Source organism: Salmo trutta, chromosome 14 (genome assembly GCF_901001165.1).
Source record: "Salmo trutta chromosome 14, fSalTru1.1, whole genome shotgun sequence".
Taxonomy (NCBI): Eukaryota; Metazoa; Chordata; class Actinopteri; order Salmoniformes; family Salmonidae; genus Salmo; species Salmo trutta.
In genome coordinates, this window is record NC_042970.1 from 73,946,334 (window position 1) to 73,963,045 (window position 16,712).

The 16,712-nt window shown below is 42.8% G+C and overlaps 1 protein-coding gene across 2 annotated transcripts; it reads left to right on the forward strand.

Moving 5' to 3' along the window:
• The first annotated feature begins 1,995 nt into the window (after positions 1-1,995).
• LOC115147369 (volume-regulated anion channel subunit LRRC8C) lies at positions 1,996-12,180 on the forward strand. 2 transcript variants are annotated; one of them, XM_029689581.1, is made up of 4 exons: positions 1,996-2,728; positions 5,666-5,814; positions 8,146-8,279; positions 8,521-12,180. In XM_029689581.1, the coding sequence occupies exons 2-4, from the start codon at positions 5,674-5,676 to the stop codon at positions 10,700-10,702; spliced, it is 2,457 nt and encodes an 818-aa protein (XP_029545441.1). In that variant the 5' UTR covers positions 1,996-2,728; positions 5,666-5,673; the 3' UTR covers positions 10,703-12,180. The 2 variants fall into 2 exon arrangements, with proteins under 2 accessions (XP_029545441.1, XP_029545442.1); XM_029689582.1 differs by lacking the exons at positions 1,996-2,728; positions 5,666-5,814 and adding an exon at positions 6,885-6,915.
• The last annotated feature ends 4,532 nt before the right edge of the window (positions 12,181-16,712 follow it).

Consider the following 16,712-nt stretch of genomic DNA (forward strand, 5'->3'; position numbering starts at 1 on the left):
TTATAAACCCAGGGTCGTTACAATACTTTAGGGAAACCGGGCCCTGATCAGTGAGTGTCTGTACAAAGAGAGTACAGTACGACGATGGGCAGAAACTGCTTCTCCAATAGAAATCCCCGATCACGCTCGTATGCGATGTCATGGCGACTTTGGCTGGCTAAATTCATGCGCAGAAGCACTTAATCGCTTCTAACGGTCGTCTCGCGCCGAACTGTGCATGTGCAGGTCGTCAAATCAAAGGCATGCCTTCGATATATCGTTGTTTTTGACGAAAATGAAAACTTGTCAGTTTGTCATTTTCAGGAGGTTAGTCATAGCATGCTCAGCTACTTACGACATTGTCTCGAATCTCGGTTGTGTCTTTTAGATTTCAAAAACGTTTACAACTAAAGGAAGAATTTTTCCACTTCTCTAATTGACTTCTCTAACGCCAAACTCCGGCCTGGTCTGCTTTCACAAGCGTTCCCGGAAGTCTCGCAATGTTGCTCCTCTGGGTTTAGAAACTCTGTGGTCTGCATCATGCTGCCACAAGATGGCGCCTAAACACAGATTTTCGTGATACCACCAGATGGCCACGATATCACAAGTTATTGATGACAACATTGATGTGGATTTTGGATTAAATTTGCAATATTAAAATAATAGTAAACATATTTTACTATTAAGGGTTTAATGTTTTATATTTGTTCAATATTATTTCTTATTTTATAATGTAACTGTAAGCTGTTGGCTGTAAACCAAGTAATTAATTGTAAGTACTGGCCATTCATGATGACTTGACATTTCGCATTCCCTTGGTGAATCTGGCAGCGGAATGCAAAATAGGCACTGGGCTACAGTAGATTTAGATAAGTAGCCTAAACTCAACTCCATATACACTACATGACCAAAAGTATGTGGACACCTGCTCGTCGAACATCTCATTCCAAAATCACGGGCATTAATATGGAGTTTGTACCCCCATTTGCTGCAATTTGTTTTACATTTTACATTTTTTGTCATTTAGCAGACGCTCGTATCCAGAGCGACTTACAGTAGTGAATGCATACATTTCATTTCATGCATTTTTTAAATTTTTTTATGATTATTATTATTATTTTTTTGTACTATTTCAGTCTCCACTCTTCTGGGAAGGCTTTCTAGATGTTGGAACATTTCTGTGGGGACTTGCTTCCATTCAGCCACGAGCATTAGTGAGGTCCGACACTGATGTTGGGCGATTAGGCCGGGCTCGCACTCAGCGTTCCATTTCATCCCAATCGTTTTTTATGGGGTTGAGGCCAGTCAAGTTGTTCCACACAGATCTCGACAAACCATTTCTGTATGGACCTCGCTTTGTGCACGGGGCCATTGTCATTCTGTAACAGGAAAGGGTCTTCCCTAAACTGTTGCCATAAAGTTGGAAGCACAGAATCATCTAGAATGTAATTGTATGCTGTAGCGTTAAGATTTCCCTTCAGTGGAACTAAAGGGCCTAGCCCGAACCATGAAAAACAGCCCCAGACCATTATTTCTCCTCCACCAAACTTTACAGTTAGCACTATGCATTGGGGCAGGTAGCGTTCTCCTGGCATCCGCCAAACCCAGATTCGTCAGTAGGACTGCCAGATGGTGAAGCGTGATTCATCACTCCAGAGAACACGTTTCCACTTCTCCAGAGTCCATTGGAGGCAAGCTTTACACCACTCCAGTCGACGCTTGGCATTGCGCATGGTTATCTGCGTTATTGTCCTTGGGTGCTGCAATCTAGTTTTCGCAAAAAATAGCATTTTATGTGATGCCTGTCAAATTGCGCCGCGAAATCCAATGGAATATGAAGTTTGCCACTTCAAACATGCACTGCCAGTCTTATGGATAATTTTATAAAGATAAATGATTTAACGCTAACTGTGTACCTGTGCTTGTCCTGATTGTTATAGTTGTCAGTGGGTGTTGCAACCCATAGTTTTTTATTTAAAAAAAAAATGCATTCTATGCATCCCCTGCCAAAACTAAGCTCTTCCTTCTCTGTTAATGGCTCCCTTCGTGGAGGTCGCGTAAAATGCTTTTTTTTTTTTTTTTTAAACTACTGGTTGCAGCACCCAAAGAAAATAACGTAGTTACACAGGCCAAACAGTTACAAGGTACACATTGAAGAATGGGCATTTCTGCAAGTATCGACTGATACTGAAACAATGTAGTCGGAGGTACACTCTGCCGACCCTCATCGCAACTCGGCTCCATTGAAAAGTATGGACTTGAGTTCTATAAATGATTATACAGACCAAGAAAGAAACAAAAAATGCTGAATAATAATGATGATGCACTTCTCTTCATTCTAGATCAATGTCAAGGTGACATTCCTATTTAATTGCCTATGTAAGCAAAAAATGGACACATCCGTAGATTTTTTCTGGGGGCACACTGTCACTGGGTGGGCCAGTCAGAGTAAGATTAAGCGTCGATGCGTCGTACGTATTTCAGGAGGCGGAAGGCTTGCATTACCTGTATGGACTTCGACAATCCTGTGTGGCGTGGTAGGCTACTGAACGACACCTCACACTCAAACAACTATCTCAAACTTAAACTTGGGTCCATGTTGTCATCGACTAAAAGCCGAAAACAATAAGTATTTTCCCGCCTCAATAGCCTATTGAGTGGCCTGGCAGCGATGTGTCGGCGTTCTGATACTGTCTGTTAGGAGGGACACTCGCGGACTAACCCCCCCGTGGATCTCGCACGAGCTCAGGTAAGTTGCCCGCTCTGAAACAATTCATATCAGAAATATTTGAGAACTTTTGGTTCTTTAAACGTATTCTTTATCTTTCATACATTTGAACTTAAAAAATAACTTTCATGAATTGTTTTGAAAATCGATTATGTGAAATAGATTACAAACTACTTTTGTAAACGAAAATTGTGTCTTCAATTTTGTGTGACAAGATGCTTTTCTCACAAGGTATGGCGGAGGCCATAACGAACTGTAAAATCAATTGGCTCATGTGCAATAAGCAGTGTTTTCCTGATTCATTGTGTAGTGTACTGTAATACATGTGTCATAAAGTGTCCGTTTTTTTAATATAGGATAAGTTATAGGCTGGCTACCCTATAAAAGTGTAGGCTACTTTCACAAAGCATGTTGAAATGTTCATGGTTTTGGTCAATATAAATAAGGTTTTCAGAATGAAATAGTTGCATTCTCAGTCATTAGCTAGGCTATTTGCTTTAAATACACTGACACGAGGGAGACAAAATGACTAAGCCTGTTGTGAAATGGTCATGTACCTCTTGAATTTAAAACACCCAAGATATGATTACCTCAACTGTATCACTGTTCTTAGAGACCTCTCTTTGTTGATCAGCCATTGTTGTCTTGTCATACAATACAGAACAAAAATATAAACACAATATGCAAACATTTCAAAGGTTTTACTCAGTTACAGTTCATATAAGGAAATCAGTCAATTGAAATACATTCATTAGACCCTAATCTATGGATTTCACATGACTGGGAATGCAGATATACATCTGTTGCTCCCAGATACCTTAAAAAAAGGTGGGTACATGGATATTGCCTAGTTAAATAAAGGTTCAATAATAATATTTTTTTTAAATAAGAAAAGTAGTCAGTATCTGGTGTGACCACCATTTGCCTCATGCAGTGCGACACATCTCCTTCTCATAGAGTTGATCAGGCTGTTGATTGTGACCTGTGGAATGTTGTCCCACTCCTCTTCTACGGCTGTGTGAAGTTGCTGGATGTGGACAGGAACTGGAACACGCTGTCGTACACGTTGATCCAGAGTATCCCAAACATGCTCAATGGGTGAAATGTCTGGTGTGTATGCAGGCCATGGAAGAACTGGGACATTTTCAGCTTCTAGGAATTGTGTACTGCACATTTTAGAGTGGCCTTTTATTGTCCCCAGCACACGGTGCACCCGTGTAATGATCATGCCGTTTAATCAGCTTCTTGATATGCCATACCTGTCAGGTGGATGGATTATCTTGGCAAAGGAGAAATGCTCACTAACAGGGATGTAAACAAATTTGTGCACAAAATTTGAGATAAATAAGCCTTTATTGCATATGGAACATTTCTGGCATCTTTTGTTTCAGCTCATGAAACATGGGACCAACACTTTACATGTTGCGTTTAAGTTTTTGTTCAGTGTAGTTTGTCCACTTTGGACTACAGTTCTGGCCCCACATTTTCCCATGCAAGGCTCATAGATACTGTAGGAGACACCTCAGGAGAAGCACATTCTATTCCCTCCCCAACCCCTTTCGAAAACACAAAATTTCTTCCTAAATTATAGGTTACTATCAGGTAGAGACATGTTGCTTATAATCCAGTCTTTGTGTCAGATGAGTTTTCTAAGCAGGTTGGCATTTAGTGTCATGAATCTTGCCCTGGAGGTTAGAGACCTCTCTAATGCCCAGAAAGCTCAGATTCAAACTCCCATTCACCAGCCCTGCAAGCGTCATAATGTAAAAAATACACTCCGGGGCCAGTTTATTAGGCACACCACCCTGTTCCCGAAATGGATCGCTCCTGAGTCACGGGACTGTGGCTTGCTGTATAAAGCAGGCAGACAGGCATCTAGGCATTCAGTTACTGTTCAATTGAACGTTAGAATGGGCAAAACGAGTGACCTAAGCAACTTTGAGTGTGGTATGATCGTTGGTGCCAGGCGCGCCGGATTCAGTATCTCAGAAACACCTGCCCTCCTGGGGTTTTCACGCATGACACCGTCTAGAGTTTACAGAAAATGGTGCAACAAACAAAATGGCCCCATCCTGCCTGGTGTCAATGGTACAGGCTGGTGGCGGTGGTGCACTGGTGTGGGGAATTTTTTCCTGCCAAATGTTAGGTCCCTTGATAGCAATTGAGCAACAATTGAACGCCATGCACCGAAAAAGTCAGGCTGTTTGGAGGCAAAGCGGGGCCCGACCCGATACTCTATGGGTGTACCTAATAAATTGAGTGTACATTCGTTACTCACCAAATATTCGCTGAGCAGCTATCTTCTATTACTCCCGTTACGGCCGGTATGCAATTCCAAAAAAGGTTGCTTGTAAATGTTTACTTAGACCTTTTTTGAAAGTACCTACCAGCCGTAACGGGGGTAAATGAAGATAGTTGCTCAGCGAAACTCTTTGGTGAGTAACAAACATATTTTGACTTTATAACACTTGCAGAGTTGGTGAATGGGAGTTTGAATCGGAGCTTCCTGGGCGCTAGAGAGGTCTCTAATGCACAGATACTGGGGCACCCTGTAGGCAGCTCTGCAGAGTGGTCACTAGCTGGCACAGCCACAAAGACATACAATCAGATTTGAACCCTAATCCCTAACCCTAACTTTAAATACAGACCAAAAAGCTCATTTTTACAATATAGTCAATTTTGACTTTACAGCTTGCCCATATAGCAGAAATCGTTTGGTTCTGCCTCTAGGGGAAAATTCATGACAGTAAACGTCAACCTGCATCTTCTAATGTTGGGCAGGCTTACTATAACCTTAAACATTGATATTTTGTAATATAGTGACTATAACTAAAGCCATACATTATGATATTATCATTATCATATGTTGTTTATGATATGCTTATTTTTGGTTTAATCCTCAACTGGTCACTTCCTCATTCTTTCTGCATCCTCCTCTTCTTCCTCACTTTGCTACAGTGATCAGGATGATACCAGTAACTGAGTTCCGGAACTTTGCCTCATCACAGAACCCCGAGTTCCGGGTTCTAAAGCCATGGTGGGATGTGTTCTCGGAATACCTATGTATTGCCATGCTCATGATCGGAGTGTTCGGATGCACCTTACAGGTAAGACTAAACTCAAACTAACCACCAATGAAGGTATACATTTTCATTGAATGATGAGTAGATTTAAGTCAAAACTGGAACATTCACTGTCTTACATTTACATTACATTTTAGTCATTTTAGCAGACGCTCTTATCCAGAGCAACTTACAGTAGTGAATGCATACATTTCATACAATTTCATACATTTTTTTTCCTGTGCTGGCCCCCCGTGGGAATCGAACCCACAACCCTGGTGTTGCAAACACCATGCTCTACCAACTGAGCTACAGGGAAGGCTTCTTGGTAAGCAACTCCAGTGTAGAGTTGGCCTTGTGTTTTAGGTTATTGTCCTGCTGAAAGGTGAATTCATCTCCCAGTGCCTGGTGGAAAGCAGACTGAACTAGGTTTTCCTCTAGGGTTTTGCCTGTGCTTAGCTCCATTCCATTTATTTTGTATCCTGAAAAATCCCCAGTCCTTAACAATTACAAGCATACCCCTAACATGATGCAGCCACCACTATGCTTGAAAATATGGAGAGTGGTACTCAGTAATGTGTTGTATTGGATTTGTCCCAAACATAACAATTTGTATTAGGGACAAAAAGTGTATTGCTTTTCCATTTTTTTGCAGTTTTACTTTAGTGCCTTGTTGCAAACAGGATGCATGTTTTGGAATATTTTTATTCTGTACAGGCTTCCTTTTTTCACTCTGTCAATAACACTAGTATTGTGGAGTAACTACAATGTTGTTGATCCATCCTCAGTTTTCTCTTATCACAGCCATCAAACTCTGTAACTGTTTTTAAGTCACCATTGGCCTCATGGTGAAATCCATGAGTCGTTTCCTTTTTCCCCAGCAACTGAGTTAGGAAGGACACCTGTATCTTTGTAGTGAATGGGTGTATTGATACACCATCCAAAGTGTAATTAATAACATCACCATGCTCAAAGAGATATTCAATGTTTGTTTTTTATTTTATTTTTACCCATCTACCAATAGGTGCCCTTCTTTGCGAGGCATTGGAAAACCTCCCTGGTCTTTGTGGTTGAATCTGTGTTTGAAATTCACTGCGCGACTGAGGGACCTTAGAGATAATTGGATGTGTGGGGCACAGAGATGAGGTAGTCATTCCAAAATCATGTTAAACACTATTATTGAACACAGAGTGAGTCCATGCAACTTATTATGTGACTTGTTAAGCACATTTGTACTCCTGAACTTATTTAGGTTTTCCATAACAAAAGGGTTGAATAGTTATTGACTCAAGACATTTCAGCTTTTAATTTTGTATTAATTTGTAAGAAAAATAACATAATTCCACTTTGACATTCTGGGGTATTGTGTGTAGGCTAGTGACCAAAAAATCTCAATTTAATCCATTTTAAATTCAGGCTGACCCACTTGAGAAAGTCAAACTTTCGTAAGGCACCGTTCTAATCGATGACATCAGTCAGAGTAATGATGGCCAACTATTGAAGTTTGCACTTTTGTCTAAAAAATACTGTTTTGTTCAAAACATATATTTTTTTACCCTTAAGTGTGTGTATATTACTGTATTTATTCTTGGGATATTGTTTTTCAACAGGAAAAATTCAAAAGATAGCTGGAGTGCGTCTTTAAAGCACATAGCAGATTAGCCCCCGGGGCATCATTGCAACAGCTGAATGTAAGCACCTAATGGAACTGTTGGATCTTGACAGATTTTGGCAGTGTGTAGCCTGTAGCGATAAGAATAGGTGTGCCTACAGTATATGAAATAAAAATACTTGGCAATTACTTACTTTATGTAAATGAAATATAATTTGACCTGAATAAGTTTACCTGTTATTAGTGATATGTGAGGACAACTTAAAAAGTGAATTAATGTAGAAAGCATTTGGCCCTGGATTATGAAAACATTTTAGATGTGATTAGTGTGTCCTGTTTGAATCTACTCCTGCCACGTAACAAAGCATTCTTATCAGTGGTGGTGACCTCCAAGTGGGAAGGGAAAAGAGAGACATGTTAACTAGTGTTTCCCCAAATGTATTTAGCACCGCCGCGGCTAAATCGATCAATGTTTCCCCTGGAATCAGGTCACTAACTCCGTATTTAATATGTCATCTTCTCATCACACGATCCTAATCATTGGTTGATATCAGACCTGGGTTCAAACGGTATTTGAAAGAAAACAAATACTATTTGAACCCATGGCTGTTAGATATCAACTGGAACAGGAAAGAAATAGATCCCAAAAATCTAAGCCTTATGTTATGTAGGTGGCTACTCTGCATGTTGTTCCATTGCCTAATCTTTCCAATAGCACTCACTCTGCTTCTCTTTCTCTTTTTCCCTCCCTCTCTCCATCATAGCTCACCCAGGAGAAGATCTCCTGCCTTCCCAGCCATTTCTCCAGCTCAACTCCAGAGGCCATCGATTGCAGCCACGTCCGTAGCCACGGCGAGAACGAGACATGGGAGCACCATACCTTAGTCAAGCCCGTCAGGTAGGTAGCCTTGAGCTAGAGGTTAGAATCCCAGCTCCTAATGGGGGAAATTTGGTGGCCAGATAAAGAAAAAAGACACATGTCTATTTGGATCTGTTGATAAGCAACTTCTTGCTAAGGTTAGGGTTAGGTTTAGAATAAGGTTTACATTTAGAGTTCAAATAGTATTTGGGTTAGAGCGAGGTTAGTAGATAGTCTCTACAGCATCTAGAGATGGACTATCCAAGTTCTTATTTTACAGCCCCATCATCCGGGAGGTGTACGGACGCAAGAACAACCTTGACATCCACCAGTACATCTTCGTCAACCATTACTGCTACGAACGGGCCGTGCACTGGTACGGCAAGTATTTCCCCTACCTGGTGGTAATCCACACATTGATATTCATGGTGGCCAGCAGCTTCTGGTTCAAGTTCCCTGGGACGTCGTCCAAGATCGAGATCTTTGTCACCATCCTGGGGAAGTGTTTCGACTCGCCGTGGACCACCCGGGCGCTGAGTGAGGTGTCTGAGGAGCGTGGTGAGGAAAAGATGGTGATATGGAGGAAGAACACCATGTCGAAGTCGATGGCATCGGCGTTCGCTGCCTCGCCGGACAGTGAGCCAGGGGAGGAGGAGGAGATGGTGGGACTTCTCCGGCAGTCGTCCATCAAGTCAAATCCAGAGAAGATGAACCCGGAACTACAGCCAGCGGATTCACTCTTGGACAAGAAGGAAGGGGAGCAGGCCAAAGCTCTGTTCGAGAAGGTGAAGAAGTTCAGAACGCATGTGGAGGAGGCGGATCTGCTCTACCTGATGTACGTTCTCCAGACCTCCCTCAAGGTCTTCAAGTTCGTCCTCATCACTTGTTACAGCGCTGCATTGGTCCCCAACATTGAGATTGTAGTTCGTTGCTCAGTTCCTCCGGAGCTGACCGGCTTCGAAATCTACTGCTGCAACCACACCAAAGCCCACCTCTTCTCCAAGCTGTGCTACTGTTACATCTGCTTTGTGGGAGTCTACGGACTTCTGTGCATCTACACCCTCTATTGGCTCTTCCATCGACCTCTTAAAGAGTACTCCTTTGAGCATGTTAGACTGGAGACGGGTATCAACGACATTCCAGACGTCAAGAACGACTTTGCGTTTCTCCTCCACCTCAGCGACCAGTACGATGCGCTCTACTCCAAACGCTTCGCCGTCTTCCTCTCCGAGGTCAGCGAGAGCCGTCTTCGCCAGGTCAACCTCAACCACGAGTGGCCCGGCAAGAAGCTGCGGGGCCGCCTCTCCCGGAACGCCGACAACCGTCAGGAACTCCATCTCTTCATGCTCCCGGGTCTCCCCGACACCGTCTTCGATGTCCCTGAAGTGGAATCTCTCAAACTGGAGCTGCTAAACAACGTGACTATTTCCTCCAGTGTAATACAGCTAGGTTCTCTCCAGGAGCTGTCCCTCATCCACTGCCCTGCCAAGCTCCAGCTGGCTGCCCTGACCCACCTCAGAGAGAACCTCAAGGTCCTCCGGCTAGCCTTTGAAGGACTGGAGCAGGTACCAATGTGGATGTACACACTTCAGAGTCTCGAAGAGCTCCACCTGAGTGGCACTTTGACCCACGAACTCTCCCGCAGTGCAACCTTAGACTCCCTGAGAGAACTCAAAGCTCTAAGAGTCCTGACGCTTCGCAGCCGCCTAACCAAGATCCCTCCGAGTGTTGGGGATGTGGCAGTCAACCTCCAGCGTCTCTGCATCTATAATGAGGGCCTCAAACTACAAGCCTTCAGCAGCCTAAAGAAGTTGACCAACCTGGTCTCTCTGGAGCTGATAGGATGCGAGCTGGAGCGCATCCCCAGTGCGGTCTTCAGCCTGTCAAGCCTGCAGGAACTGGACCTGAAGGAAAACAAGCTGACGACAGTAGAGGAGATCCTGAGTCTACAACATTGCCGGCGCCTGGTAACTCTTCGTCTCTGGCACAACGGCATCGCCTACATCCCTGAGCACATTGCTAAGCTGAAGTCCTTAGAGACACTGAACGTCAGTTGGAACAAGCTCCGGAAACTTCCGTCACGTCTCTTCTACTGCACCAAGCTCCGGCACTTGAACCTGTCCCACAACCAGCTCACGTCGCTACCACCCGAGGTAGGGATACTCCAGAGTCTCCAGTTCTTCTCAGCAGCCTTTAACTCCCTGGAACAGCTGCCGGAGGAGCTGTTCTCCTGCAAGAGGCTCAAGACCCTGGCGTTGGGAAACAACTGCCTGCTCTCGCTTAGCCCCAGAGTGGCTAACTTGGCCCAGCTATTGCGCCTGGAGCTCAAGGGGAACAGACTAGACTCTCTACCTCCGGAGATAGGGGACTGTCCCCTGTTGAAGACCAGTAATCTTGTGGTAGAGGACAACCTGCTGGATCTACTGCCGTCGGATGTACGGAGCAGGATGAAAGACAGTTGAGAGACACTTACTTTGCTTACTTTAAAGAGCTGTTTACTCCTGCTGGTGTATAGGCTGCTGACAACAATTGAGAGATAGGATAAAGGGTCAGGTTTGGTGAAACTTGATTGGTCATAGCTGTCAGCTCCGTGGGAAAGGATTGGACCTCTGGGTGGGTTTGCAGTTTTGAGACATTCACTTTTTTAAAGGCAAATAAGAGCCCGAAAGTACGAGAGGAAAAGTAAGGACGGAACTATGGACATACCGTAGCATATAAGGTTCAAGAAAGGACTTTTTGGAGGGACATACAGTATAGCAATAGAATAATTAGCAAATATAATATATTTTGGTCAAATCATCCTCAAATCATGTTCACCTACTTATTGCCATGACTATACTTTTTAAAATGTTTTTTAATACAAAGATTATCAAATTGTCCTTGATGAAATGTCATCCTTAAAGCGTTTGTCATATAATGATTCTCTTTTTTTATTTAACTTGCTGGTGGCTTGGACATTGTTGCTCATGAAGGCTGTCTTGCAGGCTTGTTAAGGGCACTATTCAATCTGTATCACTGAAGTGTATTGCACACTAGAAATACTGTAAAGGTTATTCCCGATTGAGCTGACCAATGCAACGTTTACCGTGAGTGCAGCCTCCACTAACTCTGAATTTCCATGATATGGATTGAGTAGAGCCTTAAGTTTACAGTGAAAAACTGTCAAAGTGAGTTAGTGTTTTATGCCATAGAAAGGATGGAGGGTGATATGAACACACATGATACAAGGTAGTGGGAGGAAAACATCTAAGTATCAGTTTCTCTCTTCTCAAAGATTATACCTCTCTTGTTCAATTTATTTACCTGCTAGATTAGTTGTGTACGACTAGAGGAACCATATATTTCTGAGATCTCTAAAGAGAGAACTTCAGTTGCATCCAGCCAGAGGGTAAAATTGATGGGGATCCTGTATCCTGTTCAACTCGTTGTTTCATACAGCACAAAGGGTTTTTGTATCACTGTCATGGAGATGTGACAAACGCAGAGTGAAATCTTTTCAATGCCAATGTGTCTTGGGAGTTTGACCTTTTCCCACATTAACTGAGTGACTTGGAGAGTAACTCATTGAATGAATGTTTTTCATTGTGTTTTATGCATATCAGTTGAAACTAGATGGAGGCCTATTCAACTAGCTAATCATATACAGTAATACTGTAAGCTTCATTATGATACACTGCAGTACATTCACAAAGTGAAACGTGTTCTTTTACAATGTAGTACACCACAACAACACAATGATGACACTGGTAGGCAATGCACAACTGTATTTCACAACGTTTTTACAATCCACCTGTAATGAGTGAAAAACGTGGACCCAAGTGAAGCTTCCTTATTCCTTTGTTGTTGTCATCCCTTGGTGGTTTTGGCTACCTTTTCAGCATGTGAGTCACACAACCAATGTTAAGAAATAAATGAGGGCTGAATCTAAGGTCAGCACTATAAAGGGTTGTACACAGTACTATACTGTAGTAATACTGTAGCAGTAGGAGGACTCAGCTTACAGTACTATACTGTAGTAATACTGTAGCAGTATGAGGACTCAGCTGACAGTACTATACTGTAGTAATACTGTAGCAGTAGGAGGACTCAGCTTACAGTACTATACTGTAGTAATACTGTAGCAGTATGAGGACTCAGCTAACAGTACTATACTGTAGTAATACTGTAGCAGTAGGAGGACTCAGCTTACAGTACTATACTGTAGTAATACTGTAGCAGTATGAGGACTCAGCTGACAGTACTATACTGTAGTAATACTGTAGCAGTATGAGGACTCAGCTGACAGTACTATACTGTAGTAATACTGTAGCAGTATGAGGACTCAGCTAACAGTACTATACTGTAGTAATACTGTAGCAGTATGAGGACTCAGCTAACAGTACTATACTGTAGTAATACTGTAGCAGTATGGGGAGTCAGCTGACAGTACTATACTGTAGTAATACTGTAGCAGTATGAGGACTCAGCTGACAGTACTATACTGTAGTAATACTGTAGCAGTATGAGGACTCAGCTGAGAGTACTATACTGTAGTAATACTGTAGCAGTAGGAGGACTCAGCTTACAGTACTATACTGTAGTAATACTGTAGCAGTATGAGGACTCAGCTGACAGTACTATACTGTAGTAATACTGTAGCAGTATGAGGACTCAGCTGACAGTACTATACTGTAGTAATACTGTAGCAGTATGGGGAGTCAGCTGACAGTACTATACTGTAGTAATACTGTAGCAGTATGAGGACTCAGCTAACAGTACTATACTGTAGTAATACTGTAGCAGTATGGGGAGTCAGCTGACAGTACTATACTGTAGTAATACTGTAGCAGTATGAGGACTCAGCTAACAGTACTATACTGTAGTAATACTGTAGCAGTATGAGGAGTCAGCTGACAGTACTATACTGTAGTAATACTGTAGCAGTATGAGGACTCAGCTCTTTCAACAGGTTGCATACTTTACTACAGTATTATACTATAGTGATAGTACTAGAAGGCAGGGATGTAGTCAAGTCACTAAACCTTGACTGCAAGTTTTTTATACTCGAGTCACGAGTTGAGTCACGAGTCCCTTGGTAGTGCTAAAAGCTGCGGTTCAAAAAATGTTTAAATGTCAAATGTGTTAATATGTTGCACATTGTAAGGATAACGAGATAACACAGCTCTCTAACATTTGCTGTTGTAGCTAGTACGGTATGTTAAATTATGCCGCAAGAGAGGTTTTCTGACAGTCACTACTGGTCGAGTCCAAGTCCAATTCCCCACTGGTTGAGTCCAAGTCGAGTCACAGTCCTAGACTGGAGTACTACAACACTGCTAGGAGGTATCAGGGAGCAGTTTAGAACATACAGACATGTACAAAAGGCATCAGGCCATTGATCTGATTATTTACAGATGCAAGTTACTGCACAATGTCACAATGGACTGGGTCAGACACAGCCATGTTAACACACAAACACCAAAGCGTTCCTGTTGTCAATGTGTTGTGTTTCTCCTCCTGTAGAAGGAGCCCAGTCATGCCCTGCCTTTTGTCTCCATAACAAGGGTTCATATCAGCCAAGCCAGGAACATACATACCTCAGTAATACCTAATCACACAGGCCAGCCCACACACTGACAATCACAGACAAGGCCAATGGGGGGAAACTGCACTTCCCTGTTCATGCTGGAGCTACAGTAGGGGAGTAGGCTAGGTTGGAAGGCGGGGGAGTGGATAGAGAGATAGAGAGCAGCCAGTGGAAATTTCCAAAGGTGTGCAGACAGCACTGTGTGTCCGTGGTATGCACATGCACACACACACACGTGTCCCACTCTGCTCTGCCAATCATTTCCTTTCCCTTTCAGGCAGTAGTGTCAGTTAAAGGTTGATCTGGAGTTTGGAAATGACGTCCAGGATTAGTCAGACACAACCCAGTTTAATAACCCCCGAGACAGAGCCATAGACAAGCCCTAACGGAGCCCTAACCTCTGCCCTAGACACTCCGGTAGAGCTGATGGAATTCGATAGGTGCACAAAGTATGGTAATTGCTTCTTCTGGCCTTTTAATAGGCTGGGTGGGAGTTCTTACCGTATTGTTTACACCTAACAAATCACTATCAGATCTACTAGGGATTGTTCCTGGAAGGAGAAATAGATTGGGTGTTGACTCTAAACTGTGCTGCTTAGCAAGTAGAGCACGAGCACAAGTCTCTGAATGCGTATCATGTTATGTTTGCTTCGGTGTGTACCAGCCAACAGGTCTGGTCATCCTAATGCAATATTTACACAAATAGGAGTTGATCTCATCTCCTCTAGGTGAAGATACTTCCTCTAGGTGCCTCCCAGCAATATAATTTAATTCCAGCAAACTTGAGAAATGTTTACCAACTGCGTGATTTAAGTTACTCAGTGTGTTGTATATCTGGTATAGCCTGGTTCCAGATCGGTTTGTGCTGTGTTGTTAATGCCTATGGTCATTGGCGTGATAATGACCATAGGCGTTGGCAAGACGGCACAAACAGATCTGGGACCAGGATATATCTGGGAGGCAGAAACTGTGTCAATGTTTCCTATCCTAACAGATGTGATAAGCTCATAATGACTCATTATATTACTTCATCATGAATGCTAAATATACAGAAATTGAACCGGTATGTTGGAAAGGTCTAGCATGGGTACCAGTCTGTTTGTCTAACGTTCCACTCCTTGTTCTCCATGTCATATGCCAAAGATGTTTAGCATGACAAGGAGTGACAAGGAGTGGAATGATAGCTAAACCTACTGGTAGCCAGACTAGGAAAGTTCATTGTTATCATAACATTATCATGTCACCATACTGCTTAAGCACTATTTCAGCCCCAAATACAGGTTTGCCCATAGGCACAGATCTAGGATCAGATTATTTCCCCCTATTGTCAAGAGAAGAAGTGATAAGGATGTTTTGTTAGGTGAATTTTGGCTTGTGGCACATACTGTAGGAAAACAACACATCCATTGTGCCAGGCAGTGCCCTTCTATGCCTGGACTTGGGTAAACTGCCTGGACCACTCTTAACCAAACAGGGCCTTCATTCATCCCTGTGTGCGTGCGTCCGTGCGTATATGTCCAGATATCTGCCGTTACCTTTGTGTTTACTCTGTGTAGTACATTCCATTGTGGAGTCATTAGAAATGTCCTTGTTGACTCACCTTGGAGTTAACACTCATGAGTGGAAAAAATAATACAATGGACAAATGTTACCTCAGGTAAAGTACTCTATCTCTGTAGCCACATTCACACTGCACTTAGCCCAGGGCTAACAGCCTCCTTAGTCCAGAGCTAAGAGAATGCAGTGTCAAAAGGCCACATGTAAGATGTTTTTTTTTAGAAATGCCAATACAATAGATTAATAACACAACTGAATGGGTTTACAATACAAAGGTATGACAGCCACGAAGAGAAGACTCTTAAGCCTTAAAATATTTTCTCTCTATAATCTACATATGAATTTGTGAAGGTTCTTGAAATTGTATGAAACCACCACATTGTTATCTCAAAAGTGTTATGGGGACACCTGCACCTAGTCAGGTTTGCCCGTAGAGAGAGAGAAAACTCATGGATATAACCCGTTTCAGCATGAACATTGCCATTGAGGGCTCCCACCATTTTAAAGTAGTCAATTGGGTGGGGATTCCTATGGGTTGTAGCCTCAATAGCTTTGCCACAGGTAGCCTAGTGGTTAGAGTATTGGGCCAGTAACCGGAAGATTGCTTGATCGAATCCGCAAGCTGACAAGGTAAAAATCTGTCGTTCTGCCCCTGAGCAAGGCAGTTAACCCACTGTTCCCTGGGTGCCATGGATATTGATTAAGGCAGCCCCCCACACCTCTCTGATTCAGAGGTTGGGTTAAATGTGGAAGACACATTTTAGTTGAGTACATTCAGTTGGACAACTGACTAGGTACCCCCCTTTCCCTATCACAGACGCTATAATGGTACAGATCTAAAGATAGAGGACTTCTCTATGGGTTTGCCTCCCTTCTTGGCTCCTCAACTCTAGTTGGATAGTGACCTCCTGTGGCCACAATAGAGAACTGCACTTGTCATCAAAATCCTTGTATATGGACTTACATTTACATTTACATTTTAGTCATTTCGCAGACGCTCTTATCCAGAGCGATTTACAGTAATGAATACATACATTTCATACATGGCCCCCCGTGGGAATCGAACCCACAACCCTGGCATTGCAAACACCATGCATTGCAAATACCATGCTCTACCAACTGAGCTACAGGGAATGTAGCTCAGGGAATGTAGCTCAGGGAATGCTACAGGGAATGTAGCTCAGGGAATGAAGCTCATTCCCTGTAGCTCAACTGAGCTACAGGGAATGTAGCTCATGGATGTAATAATATAGAAGATTCTTTTGATCAAGGTTCTGAATTTTAGGTCAGACATAATTCTAAATTGTATAACCTGTTGTTGCTATTTTACCAACAGTAAACAAAAAAGG